Below are 15,019 nucleotides of genomic sequence, written 5' to 3'. Positions count from 1 at the left end.
TACATACTGTTTAAGAGGTGAATTTGGCGTGTCTTGGTTGTAAACCGAGGTGATGTCAACAATTCGAAAATCTCAAGGTTAAGAGGAACCACTGGAGTGGGTACTCAACATGCCCATCACTTCCGCTATGGGACCCTTTTACTGCAATTGGTGACCGGAACAAATCATGGAAGGTAGTCCATGGAATAGTCAAGGAAACAAGGATGGAGACTACACGGGAAAAATATTTAACACAAAACAATGTGTGTGGATTTAACCTAATTTGAGGGTTCTGTTAAATTAATTAATTTGATGAATTCCACAGCATAATGCTATGAACTTGAAGCCAATGCAAACCTTTTTTCAAATCTCCAGCAATAATCAAGTAGGGTTAATGAATGAAATAAATTAATTGAAAGATTCGATTTGAAATTAGGTTTCGAAAAGTCAGATTCAATTTTATAAAAGGGGAAATATACAAGACTCGGTGAATTTGGGCTGGATGCAATGAACATAAAATGGGTCTTCTATTGGATGACGTCTATTTTAGGGATAAAGATTCCAATCTCTTTCCCATTGTACCAATGAGGACCGAAATCAATTGTGTCAATTCCAATTGACCGTCGAAAGAGACTTTATTTCAAGAAACATGTCAGTTATATAACTTTGTAACTTACTTTTCTTTCTTAGTAAACTAGTATTCTCTATCTCCGAAATTCAGTCTTTGTTGGACTAATTATAATTATTGTCGTTAGCATCAATACAACTTTAAGTGTCGAAAAAGTTCAGCTCGAGTTATGATATCTCAATGAAAATCAAACTCGATCGTAATTCATCTTAACAGACCGCAGCTAAGTTTGTTCATAGAAAGTCAAATTACGACCAATCGATTCTTCCTCCCAACAGTAAATCAAAACAACATTCAAACTAACGTCGACTTTTTGAAATGAAATTATAAAGATTTTAAAGAAAATGTTGATTGTCAAATCAAGATTTCAGAAAATCAAGAATGTTATATGGAATATATTAAGTGTTTTTCAATTCTCACAATTGAAATTGAGTCATCGCTAAGCTTTTAGTTAATTAAAAGTTTAACTAAGCATGATTGAAATCATATTTAGCACTTTTTTAAAAACAAAGTAAAAACTAAAGTAAAAAGAAAATTGAAAGAAATTTTTTTATAAAAATAACCCCAATGAACAATATCAAATTCAATACATCTTTCAAGTTTCATCGTAAGGGGCATTTATAACCTAAAGAATTACAAGAGATTTAACTTCTTAAAAAATATTCAAAATAAAATTGAATATTTAAATAATAATTCAAAAGATTTATCCAAAGTATTTATTTTAAAAATTCAAACTTAAAATCCTAAAATAATTTCATTTGTCCTCCTTCTAGAAAATGTTAACTGACCCTTCTAGACACTGTTGTTGTTGCTAACTTGATTGTTCTGTCACATCAGATTGCGTCATGTCCTAGGTCATGCCCATACCTCTAGCCACGATTCCATAAATTAAAAAAATATAAAATTCGTCTGGTTCTGAAAATTAAGTTTATACACAAAAATAAGTAAAACAGAACCAAATTAATAATATCAAAAAAATAATTATTAACAAAATAGATACAAATTTGATCTCTAATCTAACTTTCGATAATAGAATTGACTATACCTATATTGGCCGAGGCGTTTTCCATGTTATATAAAATATATTAAAATGATATTAAAAATTAAATTATAGAAACTTTGAAAGTCAACTCATCCAATGATAATTCTTCATTCATCGCCAGAGAAGGCAAGCTTTCAATTTTTGTATTCAATCAATGCTAATATAGATCCATCTGCTCCATCGTTTTCAGCAATGATGTATACATTGGAATAACATTACCAATTGGTAGAAATATGGTTGGAATATTATTTTTAATGCTTATAACACAAATTTATATAATTAATTATATTTTTTATAAATTTAAAGTAAATACAAGATAATATATTTAAAGATTTTCAATTATTTGACAATAAATACTCATTTTCTTAACATATATTATGTTCGAACTCGAGACCTTGAACGATTCTCTGATCTCTTAAATTACTTGATTCGTGCAATTTGATCATAAACTTTTGAACTTCGTGAAATCAATACAATTTGTTGGAGAATGAAGAAGCTTTCCTCGAATTAGACTTTCATGCGTTGAAGATATGACCACAATAGTTTAGGTTTGCAATGAATTATATTTTTTTCAAATTACAAACAAAAACTATATTAAATTCAACTCTGTTTATTTATTCAAATATTACCAAGAGAGTAAAAGTGTTCAATTTTCTTTTTCTTCGCCTAGTGATATATTTAAATTCAACGGGTAATCCCCTCTGAATTGGGATCGTGATGTGAACACTGCAAGTGAGATGTCAAGAGAATCATAGAATTTAGATCGACGAGCACATACGGCTCAAAAAGAAATTATTCAATTTTTAAACAAAACTTTACTGTTTAAATAATAAAATTTTTACTTATTCAAAAAAAATGTTCAATTTATTATATTAATTTGATTTGATATAAACCCAGAAACTGGACAGCTTGAATACATTTCCTAAGCCGCCTATGAGTAAATGCACCCTGATGTTCTTGTCTCCCAATTAAATGCTCAAATTATTAGGATACTGCAAATCTCACGACTTCGCAAACAGCTCTCGGTTGCCAAGGACTGCTAAATCCAATCTTGAATCTCGCACGAGATTCATGGCAGGACCATTGCTCTTTGTCGCTTTGGTTCTTTGTTTCCCTCTTTCATCTTCTTCTGCTGATGTTCTAAGCGAGGGCTCATCTCTTTCAGTGGAAAAAGTAAGCGACTTTCTGACATCACTAGATGGCACTTTCGGTGCCGGATTCCACCCCGTTGGCCAAAACGCCTATTGCTTTGCCATATGGTTCAATAAGCCACCCTGCCGTGATAACTGCACCCTGGTGTGGATGGCAAACCGCGACCACCCCATCAATGGCAGACAATCAAAGCTCTCCCTTACCAAAACGGGTAAACTTATCTTGACTGATGCTACGCGTATCATTGCTTGGGAGACCAACACTGCTTCCCTTTCTCCAACGCATCTAAAACTCTATGGTACTGGCAATCTGGTCCTGCACGATTTGGAGGGTGCCAAACTTTGGCAAAGCTTTGACTCCCCAACCGATACCTTGCTTCCTCTTCAACATTTCAGTAAGGATTCAAAGCTTGTCTCATCAAGAAGCCAAAATAACTATTCTTCAGGTTTTTTCAGTTTTTATTTCGACACTGATAATGTACTGTGTCTTTTATACGACGGCCCCGAGGTTTCAAGTGTCTATTGGCCAAATCCTTCGCTTTTGAGAATGGAAGCTGGAAGATCCAATTACAACGATAGCAGAATCGCTGTACTAGATAGCTTGGGGAATTTTAGCTCGTCCGATGATTTTACTTTCATGTCAGCTGATTATGGCTCATTGATTCAACGAAGATTGAAGCTTGATTACGATGGCAGTATTCGACTATACAGTCTAAGTGAAGGGGGGGAGTCATGGGTTGTTTCATGGCAATCCTTCCCTCAACCATGCCTTGTTCATGGAAGTTGCGGACCAAACAGTATCTGCAGCTTCATTCCTAGTTATGGTAGGAAATGTTCTTGCATTCCAGGACACAAGATGAAGGATCACACAGATTGGTCCCTTGGTTGTGAGCCCGAGTTTGATCTTTCTTGTAATGGATCCGATGTTGGTTTTCTGAAACTCGGTCATTCGGAATTTTACAGCTACAATTACGGTTTGTTTCCAAATTACACCTTAGACCGGTGCAAGAACTTATGCCTTGAGGTATGCGATTGCAAAGGCTTCCAATTTATTGCAATTGGAACTGACCAGCCATATACCACATATTGTTATCCCAAGACACAGTTATGGAATGGGCACCGCGAGCCAAGTTATGGTGGAGAGTTCTATTTGAAATTCCCCAAGGCACCTATGTCCTCCTACAACAACCCCCGTAAAGATTACAAGCTTGAATGCTCTGCTCGAGTTGAGCAACTAAACCGAGAGTATCCAAAAAGACTTGAAAATTCATCATTGAAAATTGTCCTTTGGTGTGCTAGTGTCATTGGAGGAATCGAGATTTTCATTATCTTCGGAGTCTGGTATTTCTTGATTAGAACTCGTCAAGATTCACGCCCGATAGGAGGCTACCATCTCGCTGTAACAAACTTCAGAAAATTCACCTATGCTGAGCTTGATAAGGCAACAAATTGTTTCAAGAAAGAAATTGGAAGAGGTGCCGGGGGAATTGTGTACAAAGCCAAACTCGCAGATGATCGGATTGCTGCTATCAAACGACTCATTGATGCTAACCATGGGGAAGCTGAATTCCTAGCAGAAGTGAACACCATTGGGAGGCTTAACCACATGAATTTGATAGATTTATGGGGTTACTGTGTGGAAGGAAAGCACAGGCTTTTGGTCTACGAGTACATGGAACACGGATCCTTGGCGGAAAACCTCTCTTGTAAAACACTAGATTGGAAGAAAAGGTTTCAAATCGCAGTGGGAACAGCGAGAGGCTTAGCTTATATCCATGAAGAATGTTTAGAGTGGATTCTCCACTGTGATATAAAGCCTCAAAACATTCTCATAGACTCTAATTATCAGCCTAAAGTGTCAGACTTTGGCCTGGCTTGGTTGCTAAACAGAGGTGATGTCAAGTATTCAAAAATCTCAAGATTGCGAGGAACTAGAGGTTACATGGCGCCTGAGTGGGTGTTGAACATGCCCATCACCTCCAAGGTGGATGTTTATAGCTATGGAATCGTTTTACTTGAGTTGATAACCGGGAGAAGCCCTTCGATGGGAGTCCATGGAATTGATGGTAAAAAGGTAATGCAAAGAACGTTAAGTAAATGGGGGAAAGACCAGACAGAAACTGATATAACAGAAACACGGATGGGAATGATAGTAGACCCAACATTGGAGGGGAAATACGACGAGGCTGAAATGTCAGTTTTGGTTAAAGTGGCACTCCAATGTGTGCAGGAAGACAGAGATGCAAGACCAACCATGGGTGAAGTAGTTCAGATGCTGCTTCACCTTGTGGAAATACAATGAGCAAGGAAGCATTTGAGTTATGTTCTTCAATGGTCGAAGTCTTAAATGATCAACTGCTTACTGTTGGCAAAAAACTTATATGTAGCAGCTTGATCATTCTACAATAGCCGTAATGATTTGTTATAACTTGAGAATTATTGACCATTCTTCAATGGTCAAAGTTGTACACGATTAATTATAATTTAGTACATAAATTGTAGTTGCAGATATATATTTTATTGAATCACATTTAACAAATGTTGTCTCAATCAGCTGTTATTGAGCAGAAAGAATCGAAACCACAAACAATGACTGTCGCAACCGCTAATTGTAATTCATTTGTTACTAATCTGAGCATGCAAGCGCAAGAGAAGTGCTATTTGCTTGGAGACTTATGAAGCAGTAGATTCCATGTATGGTCAATCAAGTACGTCTTCATTTTAGTAACATTGAGATGCAAAGAGAAACTCGGAATCGAAATAGCAGCAGTTAGACCTAAAAGGCCAAGTGAAGTGAAGAAAAGAGTATTATCTTGGAAATGGTAACAGCCTGAAGAGCCCAACCATAGGTTTCCCTGCCATGGGCTACGATTACGACACAAATAAAGTGGAGAAATCTAGTAGAGATGCCTCTGTTTTTTTTTTTTTAATAATTTTATGCTGCAATATGAATTTGTCACATGCCTAAAATCTTAAAAGCACGCTTAGGTTAACTACCAAACAAAAACACACCACTAAAACTCATTTTCAGTTTCACTTTATGACAAAACACCAGACATCATATAAAAAAGGTTTGTGATGTGTCCTAACTGTCCGCCGATTATTAACTTTTGCATACTTCTTTAAAAACTTTAATAACTTAGATTCAAGAACTGGGAATCGAATATCAGCAAAAGCAGTTGATTTTGAAATTTAGAGGGTATTTTCTTTTTTTTTCGAATTTCAACCTTGTTTATGGTTTTTTCCCCTTATAGTCTCCTCTTTACACTACGACAGAAACAACTAAACCAACATAGAAAGGGACTAAAACAGAAGAACTGAAGGAAAGAGAAGACGTTTTTATTTTCGTTCTTCTGAGGATTCTTGTCGTCTACTCGAGCTTGTTAATACCAATACGCTTGACAACAGCATTTCTGATGGCTTCAGTTTGTACAAAAATACCATTTTGTTCAATCCCAGTCCTAGACATACAGTTTCTCACTTCTGTTCTTATCATCTCTTGCATAACTGCCAAAAACTCAGCGCTAAAGTACTGCTGATCCATCCGAAACGTTCTGTTTTGCATCTCTACTTGCTTTGACTGAACACTTGGACCCGAACCAACGGCTGGGGCATCTGGTATTGGTACCGGAGCCTCTGTGGGGGTAGGAACAAGGTTGGATCTGGGAATGGGATCTGAGATTTCACAAGGATTGGATCCGGGCAGCGAGAGGGTGAGTAGAGTAGGAGGATTAGTTGTGGATGATGCCGTTTCCAAATGCTGACTAGAAGTGGCCCAAGAACCAGTTCTTGCAAACGGCGTGTAAGCCGATGATGCAGCTAGTAAACTTGAGTCACTCACATCGGATCCTGAAGAACTATCGCGGTTCAAGTAAAGACACAATATATTATTACCAGCACCAAGACTGGCCGATCTTTTAAGCGGATGCAACGAATCATTGCGCAAATATCTGGTCATGTAATAGCATTTTCGCTTGAGCATCGAGTTCCAGTGATTCTTAATGGCGTTATCAGTACGGCCATTGAGGAGTCGAGCGATGGTGGCCCATTTGCTGCCCAATCGAGAATGAGCTCGGATTATGGTTTCATCTTCTTCGGGAGTGAAGGGTCGGTGTTCAACCTCAGGGGAAAGCTGGTTGCACCACCTGAGCCTGCAGGACTTCCCAGTTCGACCCGGTATTGATTTGCTTATTAAAGACCAGTTCCTGGGGCCGTGCGTCTGAACCAGCCGCTGCAAAGCCTCGTCTTCTTCTGGACTCCATGGACCTTTGATCCGATCAATATCTTTTCTCGTAGATGCCATTGGAATTTTAAAAAAAAATCAAAAGCTCATACAAAATATAACAATAACAATCTTGTTTTTGAAGTGATAAGAGGGCTGATGGTGGAGATGGAGCTCACCTTTGGTTAAAGAAAGTAGAGCAGTGAAGAGAAAGAGGGGGATGTATTATGTATATATGGAAAGGGGTAGGGGATAAGGATCTCTCATTGAAACGGTAGATGTGACCACTCACCGGGACAGTCGATTTTAAAAAGAAATTTTATTTGTGAAGAGATATTAAATTTTTATTTTATAAAATACTAATATTTTCAAAACAGGAAATAGAAGAATAATATTTTCAATTCTGTTTGAAAAACTCATCCAAAATATAAAATTATTTTACTTTAACAAATTAAATGACATTATTGTATATTTTATTTTTAATAATAACATTATTATTTTATCAAAATGTAATAATATTTTTTAAAAATATGTTTCCAAATAATATAATTATTAGTATTTTAAATCTATAAATAATGAAATGTTAACATTTTAAAAGTGTTAAAAAATTTAATTTTTTTCCTCCAAAACTTACCTCACAGGATTCTTCCAGGCATGGCACTTATTAGTATACAGCTGTCAATATGACACGCACCGTTTCCATGTTTCTTTAAGTTACACGTATTATTGTCTTATTTACCCTTCCAAAAATATGAACTACGTGCCTTACTTGCACCCGTAAATAGTCCATCCACTGGGGAAATTAAATGGTTATTAAGTTGGAAATATCTCTCGAAACAGAATGCAGTTTATATATTTAATGGTGATACAATTCATTTTTTAAAATGATTTTAGGTATTTTAATTGATACAGAAATCTCAAATAATCATATATATATATATATATATATATTAATTTAAATTTATTAGAATTATGTTAATATATCATATTTAATCGATTTTAAATAGTTGAAAATATTTAAATATATATCACCTTCATATGTATAACAAAATCAATCTTGAATGTCATGTATCCTTAAAGATGTATCTTTGGATTTGATCTTAAAATTTTAATTAATAACATTAATTTTTTAATAATTTAATGTAATTATAATATAATTTTAAACTCTTTTATTATATTAACAATATGCCTAAACAATAAATATAACCGTTCGAATTTAAGATATTTAAAAAAAATATTATTTTATCAATGAAATAACTGAATGGGTTTTTAACCGAAACTTTATAAATTCATTTGCTACTTGATTCTCAAAAAATTCTTTTAGCTAATAAAAATTAACAATATAAAATAAAAAGATATTTATTGAAAAAAATAAAAAATTATTTTTATTTTTTATTTTTATTTTTTATTTTTTATTTTTTTATTTTTTATTTTTTATTTTTTTAATCTAATAATTCTAAAAATATATAAAATTTAAAAAAAATTATATGATATAAATGGGCAAAATCAACGAGAAATGCGTTGAAATTTTTTTTTTTCACGAGATAGTGTCCTCGCCAGATTAATTGCTCAGATAGGGTGATCTCTACAGTCCCTGGGGTAGGTCGCCATGCACGCCCAGCGACCTACCAGGTCGCCATGTACTCCGGGCGACCTACCCTCGCTCGGTTGCCCTCGGATTCCCTCGCATAGCTCGCTCGGTTGCCCTCGGATGCAATCGCATAGCTCGTTCGGATGCTCTCACATAGCTCGTTCGGATGGCCTCGGATTCTCTCGGATGGCATCGGATGCTTTCGGATGGCCTCGGTCGGATGGTCTCGGATGCCCAGCGTGTTGGGACGTGCATGGCGACCTACAACAACGTTTCACGCTGGACATTCCAATACAAATGCTAGACTTCATAATTAATCTTTTTTCTCTAAATTCAATAATAAATTTCTATATATACACACAACTCTGTTAATCTTAAAAATTAAACAGAGAAACAAAGATAGCTAAAGGTATATTTATAAATAAATGTAAATAAAATACAATAATAGACTAAAAATGCTTTAAAAATTGAATCTGAAAACACCACACTATTTGATTGCATGGCGACCTACACCTGGTCCTTTGCAAAACAGCCCACAGGTCGCTCGCATGGCGACCTCCAAGGTCGCCCGGATGCCATGACAACCTCCAAGGTCGCTCGGATGCCATGGCGACCTCCAAGCTCACTGTAAAATTCACCCCATTTCAGCAATTAATCTGGGATGTGCATTATCTCGTGAATAAAAAAATTCGAGAATATTATCTCGTGAATTCACCCGATATAAATGTATCGTAACCATATATATAAATTATATAAACCAATGGTGAAATATGGTCGATAGAAATAATTACTTTACGTAAGCCATATTGAAAATGGAGAATAAACGAAATACGAACTTATTTGTATTTTTATTAATTTATCTTGTAAAATGCTAAGACTAAGCCTTTAGGAAAAGGTGAAGGAAGGGCACTCGTGGGGAGGTTCAGCTGACGCACAAAACGATAAAGTGTAGCAACAGAATTGAGGGGATGAATGGTACTCAAAACTATGTCAGACCGAGCTGTCACTATTCCAAACGCCAAAAGTCTCAGTCGATACCTTTTTAGATTTTAATAATAAAATAATTTTAATTAAACAGTGATATAAAATTAATTTTATTGTCAAATCAAAATAACTAAACTGATTTCTTATTAATCGAATGCTTTTTAAACACATTAAATAGGATTATTAGAACTTTTAATAAGATTATTAGAAATCAATACTTAGATTCAAAACACATTATCAACAAAGTTTAAGCACATGTCTTTTATTACTTTTGCTATAATTATTTGATAAATTAGCTTTTACAAATGATACTGTGTACATAAAATATATTTCGAAGGTAATATCATTCAGATATGGTGTTAAAAAAGTAGTTTATTTAGAGGGTTAAAACATTATTTGTTAGGATACAATATTTTGTTAAAATATTTTTAAAAGATGTTTGAATTACTCAACGTCTTACGTGTTATTTATTAAAATTGTTATTCTAATTACGTGCATTATGAAAAAAAACATAATATCTTCTCGACATCTTTCTAAGAATATTGGATGATCCAAATATCTTTTCTATTCGATGTTTATTTGACCTTAATTAAGGGGTTGTTTGTTTAGCTCTGAATGGAACCATTGAGCGCTGAATGATGAACTGTTCATCATTCAGCGTGTTTGTTTTTCACATCTGAATGATTCAGTGCTGATTGATTCAATAAAACGATGATGAATGATTTAGTGCTGAATGATTCAACATCAAAGTATATTTTGAATGATTCAGAGTCATTATCAAACAACATGTCACATTTAGAGTTAATTTATATAGAACCTCTGAATCATTTAACGTTTAATCATTCTAAAATAAACAAACAACCTCTAAGATTTTTTTTTCTAACACTCATCTTATTCCCTTCAATTTTTTCATATTTTGAAAATACATGGTTAAGTTTGATGTCACCTAACTGACTGACAGGTCTCAATTCAAAAAGTACGCTTAAATCAAAGGTTATAATAGTAATTTAATTTATATTAATAAATAACTATCTTTCATAAATATTATTTTTCTAAATATATATAAAGTATTTTTAATTATTTTACTTAATTTTATAAGACAAAACTTTATTTATTAAAAATATAAATTATTTTAAAAAATTAAATATTTTATTACAAAAGTATTAATCATACAGTCAATAACGAAACTCGGTATTATATTTTGAGGGATCAATTTTAAAAAGTTTGTATATATTAATTAAAACATTTTAATAATTTTATCAATATCAATTATAGATTAAAATTTCATACTAAAAATAAAAAAAGTAAAGTCTGATTATATGTCACTACTTTATTAAGTCATCTAACTATTAAAAGTATAAAATAATATATAATTATAGGACGTTATTTTACTGAGTCATTCGACTATTAAAAGTTACAAAATGATCACTCAACTACTTATATGTTTCGTATTCATCATCATTCTGTTAAAAAGTCAACGGACATCTAAGTTGGACGTTAAAATGCTGATAGAGATATGATAGTCGTTGGAGATTCTTGGGTCATATTTTATCATATCATAGATTCTTAAATCAATAGGTTAATGTTCGACTCAGACTATTATCAAATTTTTATAAAAAATTTATGAGTTTGGAACATATAAGTAATTAGGTGACTAGTTTGTAACTTTTAATATTCGGAAACTCAATAAGACAACGCCTTATAAAGTGGGACCATTTCTATAACTTTTAATAATTGATGAATTTAATAAAATAACATCTTATAATCGAGGACCATTTTTATATTTTACCCAAAGTAAACTTAGGCTAATTGTTTTAGAACATAAGTAAAATTTTAAGCTAATATCTTAAGTTGAAACGAATTTAATAAAAACAAAGTGTTTAGAAGATTATATAAACCGAACTGATTATATAACACTCTTGTGTACCATTTTTATAAATAAATTTTAGGGTAAACTATACTATTGACCACTCAACTATTTAGTCCTTTTACTATCGATCTTTCAATTTTTTCAATTAGACTACTAAACTATTTAATTATTTTCAATCAAGCTACTTGCCGTTATCATTTAACAAATTTGGTGACATGACAGTTAAATATTTTGGTATAATTACACATTTGGTCATTGTTATTTATACATTCTCTCAGTATAGTCATACTATTAATAAATTAAAATAAATTTAATAATTGAATCAAATGATGTCATGTGTCACCATTTAATTGGAGGAATGAAATTATTTTATTTTATTTGATCCAGTATATTTATTTGTTACTAATAATAGTTTAATGGTTCAATATAATCTTTCCCCAGTTAAAAGGTTATCTTTATATCTGATGAAATAACTTTTAGCTCTAAATTTGAATTGTGATAATATATATATTCACATAAAATTCTTAATTTTAAAGATTTATTGATTCAATTTATTAAAACTAAAATTTCTAACTCTGCATTTGAAACATGACAATGTATACTTTTATAAATTTCTTAAATTATAAGTAATAAAGAGAAGCACCAAACGTTATGATGACAAAGAACGACAACGATTGACCTAAAAATCTAAAGGCCGACTCGAAAATCTAAATATTGACCCGATTTGAAATTGATCCAAATTGACTCGAAAATCTAATGTTTGACACGAAATCAATTCAACCGATATGATACTGACCCAACCCAAAGCCAATCGATCCGATTTTGGCTCGACCTGAACTGAATTTTCATAAAACCGAACTAAATCCGAACCAAACCTGATCCGGCCCGAACCAAATCTAAATCGATGTAATCTAAATCTGAAATGACCCGACACGAATCTGATCCAAATGACTCGATTGCCACCGCTACCCTTAAATAAACTGAATTTCTTTCCCCCTTGTTTCCTACACCTTTTTGTTCCATCAAACCTCACCAAGCCATTACAAATCTTTTTGGTAATAGTTTCATATAATACTGAATTAAACAGTTTGAAAAATATTCAGTAGTTTATATTTATTATTATTATTGAATAAAACTCTAATAACAAAGCAGGGGAATCAAGGGTACTTGCAATGACACCAAATAATTGAGCAGTACTAGGTGGATACAAGTCATGTCAAGGTGGTGAACCCCTCTCGAATGAGTGTTTAGTCTTTGGGAACGAATTGTGAAGAGGTTAATCAGTTCAGGTGTAAGAAAGGCAGAGAGAACTAGACCCAAACTTCTGGACAGCTACCGCCTTGTCTTTTCCTTTAAGCAACAAAACTGTGCTTTGGATTCTCACGATTTATGGCCTATGTATGTAGTAAGCATATGCACCCAATTTCATTGTTTTTTTCATAGGACAAAGGGTGGCAGTGTCGGTCTTTATGAATGCGTTGCCTTTAAGTACATCCAAATAGGGATCAAATCCTGGGATTTAAAAATATGATCAAGAATTGAAAAGATGCGATTAGGTTTTTATTGCCAAAAAGGAAGGGCACATCACATGGAGGAGGATGTTTCCTGGAAACTGAGCCCTCAGCCCTGCCCATGTATTAAGAAATAGAATTAGCTTCCCCCCAACGCCTACTAATTAAAAACACAAGGTTCCTACTTCTCAGTTCCAACATACCATTACTTTAATCTGCACCCTTAAGCGCTGCATTAAAAATAAGAAATCAAGTGCTTGTGATTTTAATAATGCATTGATTCTCAAGCACTCAAGTGCAAGTGCAACGGCCCTTTCTTGCATTGCAGACCCCCCCAAAAGTTATAATTCTCCGTATTATTAATTGCTGAAGATAAGATGTCATGAGAAAATGATTGTGCTTTGCTCTGCTTTGAATCGATCAATGTGCTGCCATTATTCAACAGAACATAAAGAAAAAGAATGTACAGCCCCATCATAACCCGACCCTAGCCTTGTTGATTATTTCAAAAACATTGTTAATGTTTCGTTGCATTTTAAATTTAAAGATTGGTAATGTTGGTTGCTAGGTGGTCTAGCATCAGGAGAGGGACCATATAACGAGGAAGTTAAATATAGGCCTCCAAAATGTGAAATGCGTGGACGCTAAGGCTCTACCACTGGAACCAGATAGGCTACATCTTACCACTCAGTCCCAGGTGAGACTCGGGGAGATGTTTGCAGATGCATACCTTCGGTTCATGCCCAGATCTTTAACCACTGACAACGCTCCCCACAATTTTTATAGCTTTCTTCCCCAGTTTTTAATAATTGCTCAACTTTTACATGTCTCTGGATGTTCCTCACCTTCTGATAACATTATGTATTCATAGTAACACAGGATAAGAAAAAAGAAATATTCAGTTAAACTGAGAAAGAAAGATCCTTCTGCCGAATCGATCTCGAGCTTATTATTTGATGATTAAAATGGGCCCTCTAACTCCATGTGAATAAACTGACCATCGACGGAGTAACAACCAACTTCCTGCAATAACATCGTTTTGTAATTGCACCAAACACAGATTTTTTTCCTAGTAAGACTTAACCCTATTTGTTGAGCTTGCTACAGCCTGCAGAGGGTTCTCGAGTGATGGAACTTTTCCTTTTTCCACCAAATTCCAATTTCTTTTCTGGTTTGTTTGCATCTTTGGGTCCAAGAAATTTTGCTCTTCACTGAACTTATTACGAAAACTCTTAATTGATCCACTATTCTTTTTTAGTAATAGAGAATATTTGGGTTGGGCTATATTACGAAAATCTGTATAACGTGACATGGACTAGAAAGGATTCGGCTAGGCCCAACTATCAGCATGTATGATTGCATGGTAATTGGTATTGTAACCCAACACAGCTCCTCTTGTTTGAGCTTTGTAAGCCTAGCATACGGGGCCGGCGTAAATGGATGGGCAAGAAATAACATATATTTGATGTCCTCTACCCTCCACAATCACCGTGCATCACAGCCAATTGACATACAAGAAGAATTAAATGGAGTGGTCAGAGTGTGGCATTCCCTCCCAGCATAAAGAATGATATAACCCAATTCAGTGGATTCAGAATTCATGAAGACATTAAACCAGTCACGCATGGAATGTTGTATCTCCGATTCTAATCCAAAATCAAGGTCAATAGAGTGGGCCTCCTCCATCAATATTCCTCACCCCAAGGGCTCCTTCCCTCGATACATAGTGAATTATTATGACCTTTGTTTTCCAATAATTATCGGCAAATAATGAATGAGCAGCCTGCTTTAACAGTTTGTTCTATAATATAATCGACCTACGTAGTGAATTATTGGCTTAGCAATGAATCAGTAAAGAAAAAAAAAGGAAAGGCAAATATTAATTGCAAAGCAGCCCTTTGTTACTGGACCGATAAGAAGAGTAGACGTTGGTTGCATGTGCCGTGAAGGCCATCAATGTCAGAATCCAAATTTTCTAAGACTTATGGAAAGTGTTTTTGTTTTATATTTCTGGGGGGCTCTGTTTTTCTCAGAACAATAA

At 34.1% G+C, this 15,019-nt stretch overlaps 2 protein-coding genes across 2 annotated transcripts; one reads left to right on the top strand and one right to left on the bottom strand.

Annotated features, from left to right (window-relative positions):
* The first annotated feature begins 2,643 nt into the window (after nucleotides 1–2,643).
* Nucleotides 2,644–5,206, top strand: LOC120191433 (putative receptor protein kinase ZmPK1). Its single transcript, XM_039194380.1, has one exon. It carries the CDS (start codon nucleotides 2,721–2,723, stop codon nucleotides 5,100–5,102), a length of 2,382 nt encoding a protein of 793 aa, XP_039050311.1. The 5' UTR covers nucleotides 2,644–2,720; the 3' UTR covers nucleotides 5,103–5,206.
* Nucleotides 5,207–5,979: 773 nt separating this feature from the next.
* On the bottom strand, nucleotides 5,980–7,211 carry LOC120191434 (transcription factor MYB44-like). Its single transcript, XM_039194381.1, has one exon. The coding sequence runs from the start codon at nucleotides 7,101–7,103 to the stop codon at nucleotides 6,171–6,173; it is 933 nt and encodes a 310-aa protein (XP_039050312.1). The 5' UTR covers nucleotides 7,104–7,211; the 3' UTR covers nucleotides 5,980–6,170.
* Between the last annotated feature and the right edge of the window lie 7,808 nt (nucleotides 7,212–15,019).

The sequence above is a fragment of the Hibiscus syriacus genome, unplaced genomic scaffold, assembly GCF_006381635.1.
Source record: "Hibiscus syriacus cultivar Baekdansim isolate YM2019G1 unplaced genomic scaffold, ASM638163v2 tig00116968_pilon, whole genome shotgun sequence".
Taxonomy (NCBI): domain Eukaryota; kingdom Viridiplantae; phylum Streptophyta; class Magnoliopsida; order Malvales; family Malvaceae; genus Hibiscus; species Hibiscus syriacus.
Note: the sequence above shows the minus strand (reverse complement) of the source record. Positions and strands in the feature narration are given on the sequence as shown.

Coding starts and splice junctions, on each gene's coding strand:
- LOC120191433 (XM_039194380.1), top strand. CDS start 2,721: ATGGCAGGACCATTGCTCTTTGTCGCTTTGGTTCTTTGTTTCCCTCTT.
- LOC120191434 (XM_039194381.1), bottom strand. CDS start 7,103: ATGGCATCTACGAGAAAAGATATTGATCGGATCAAAGGTCCATGGAGT.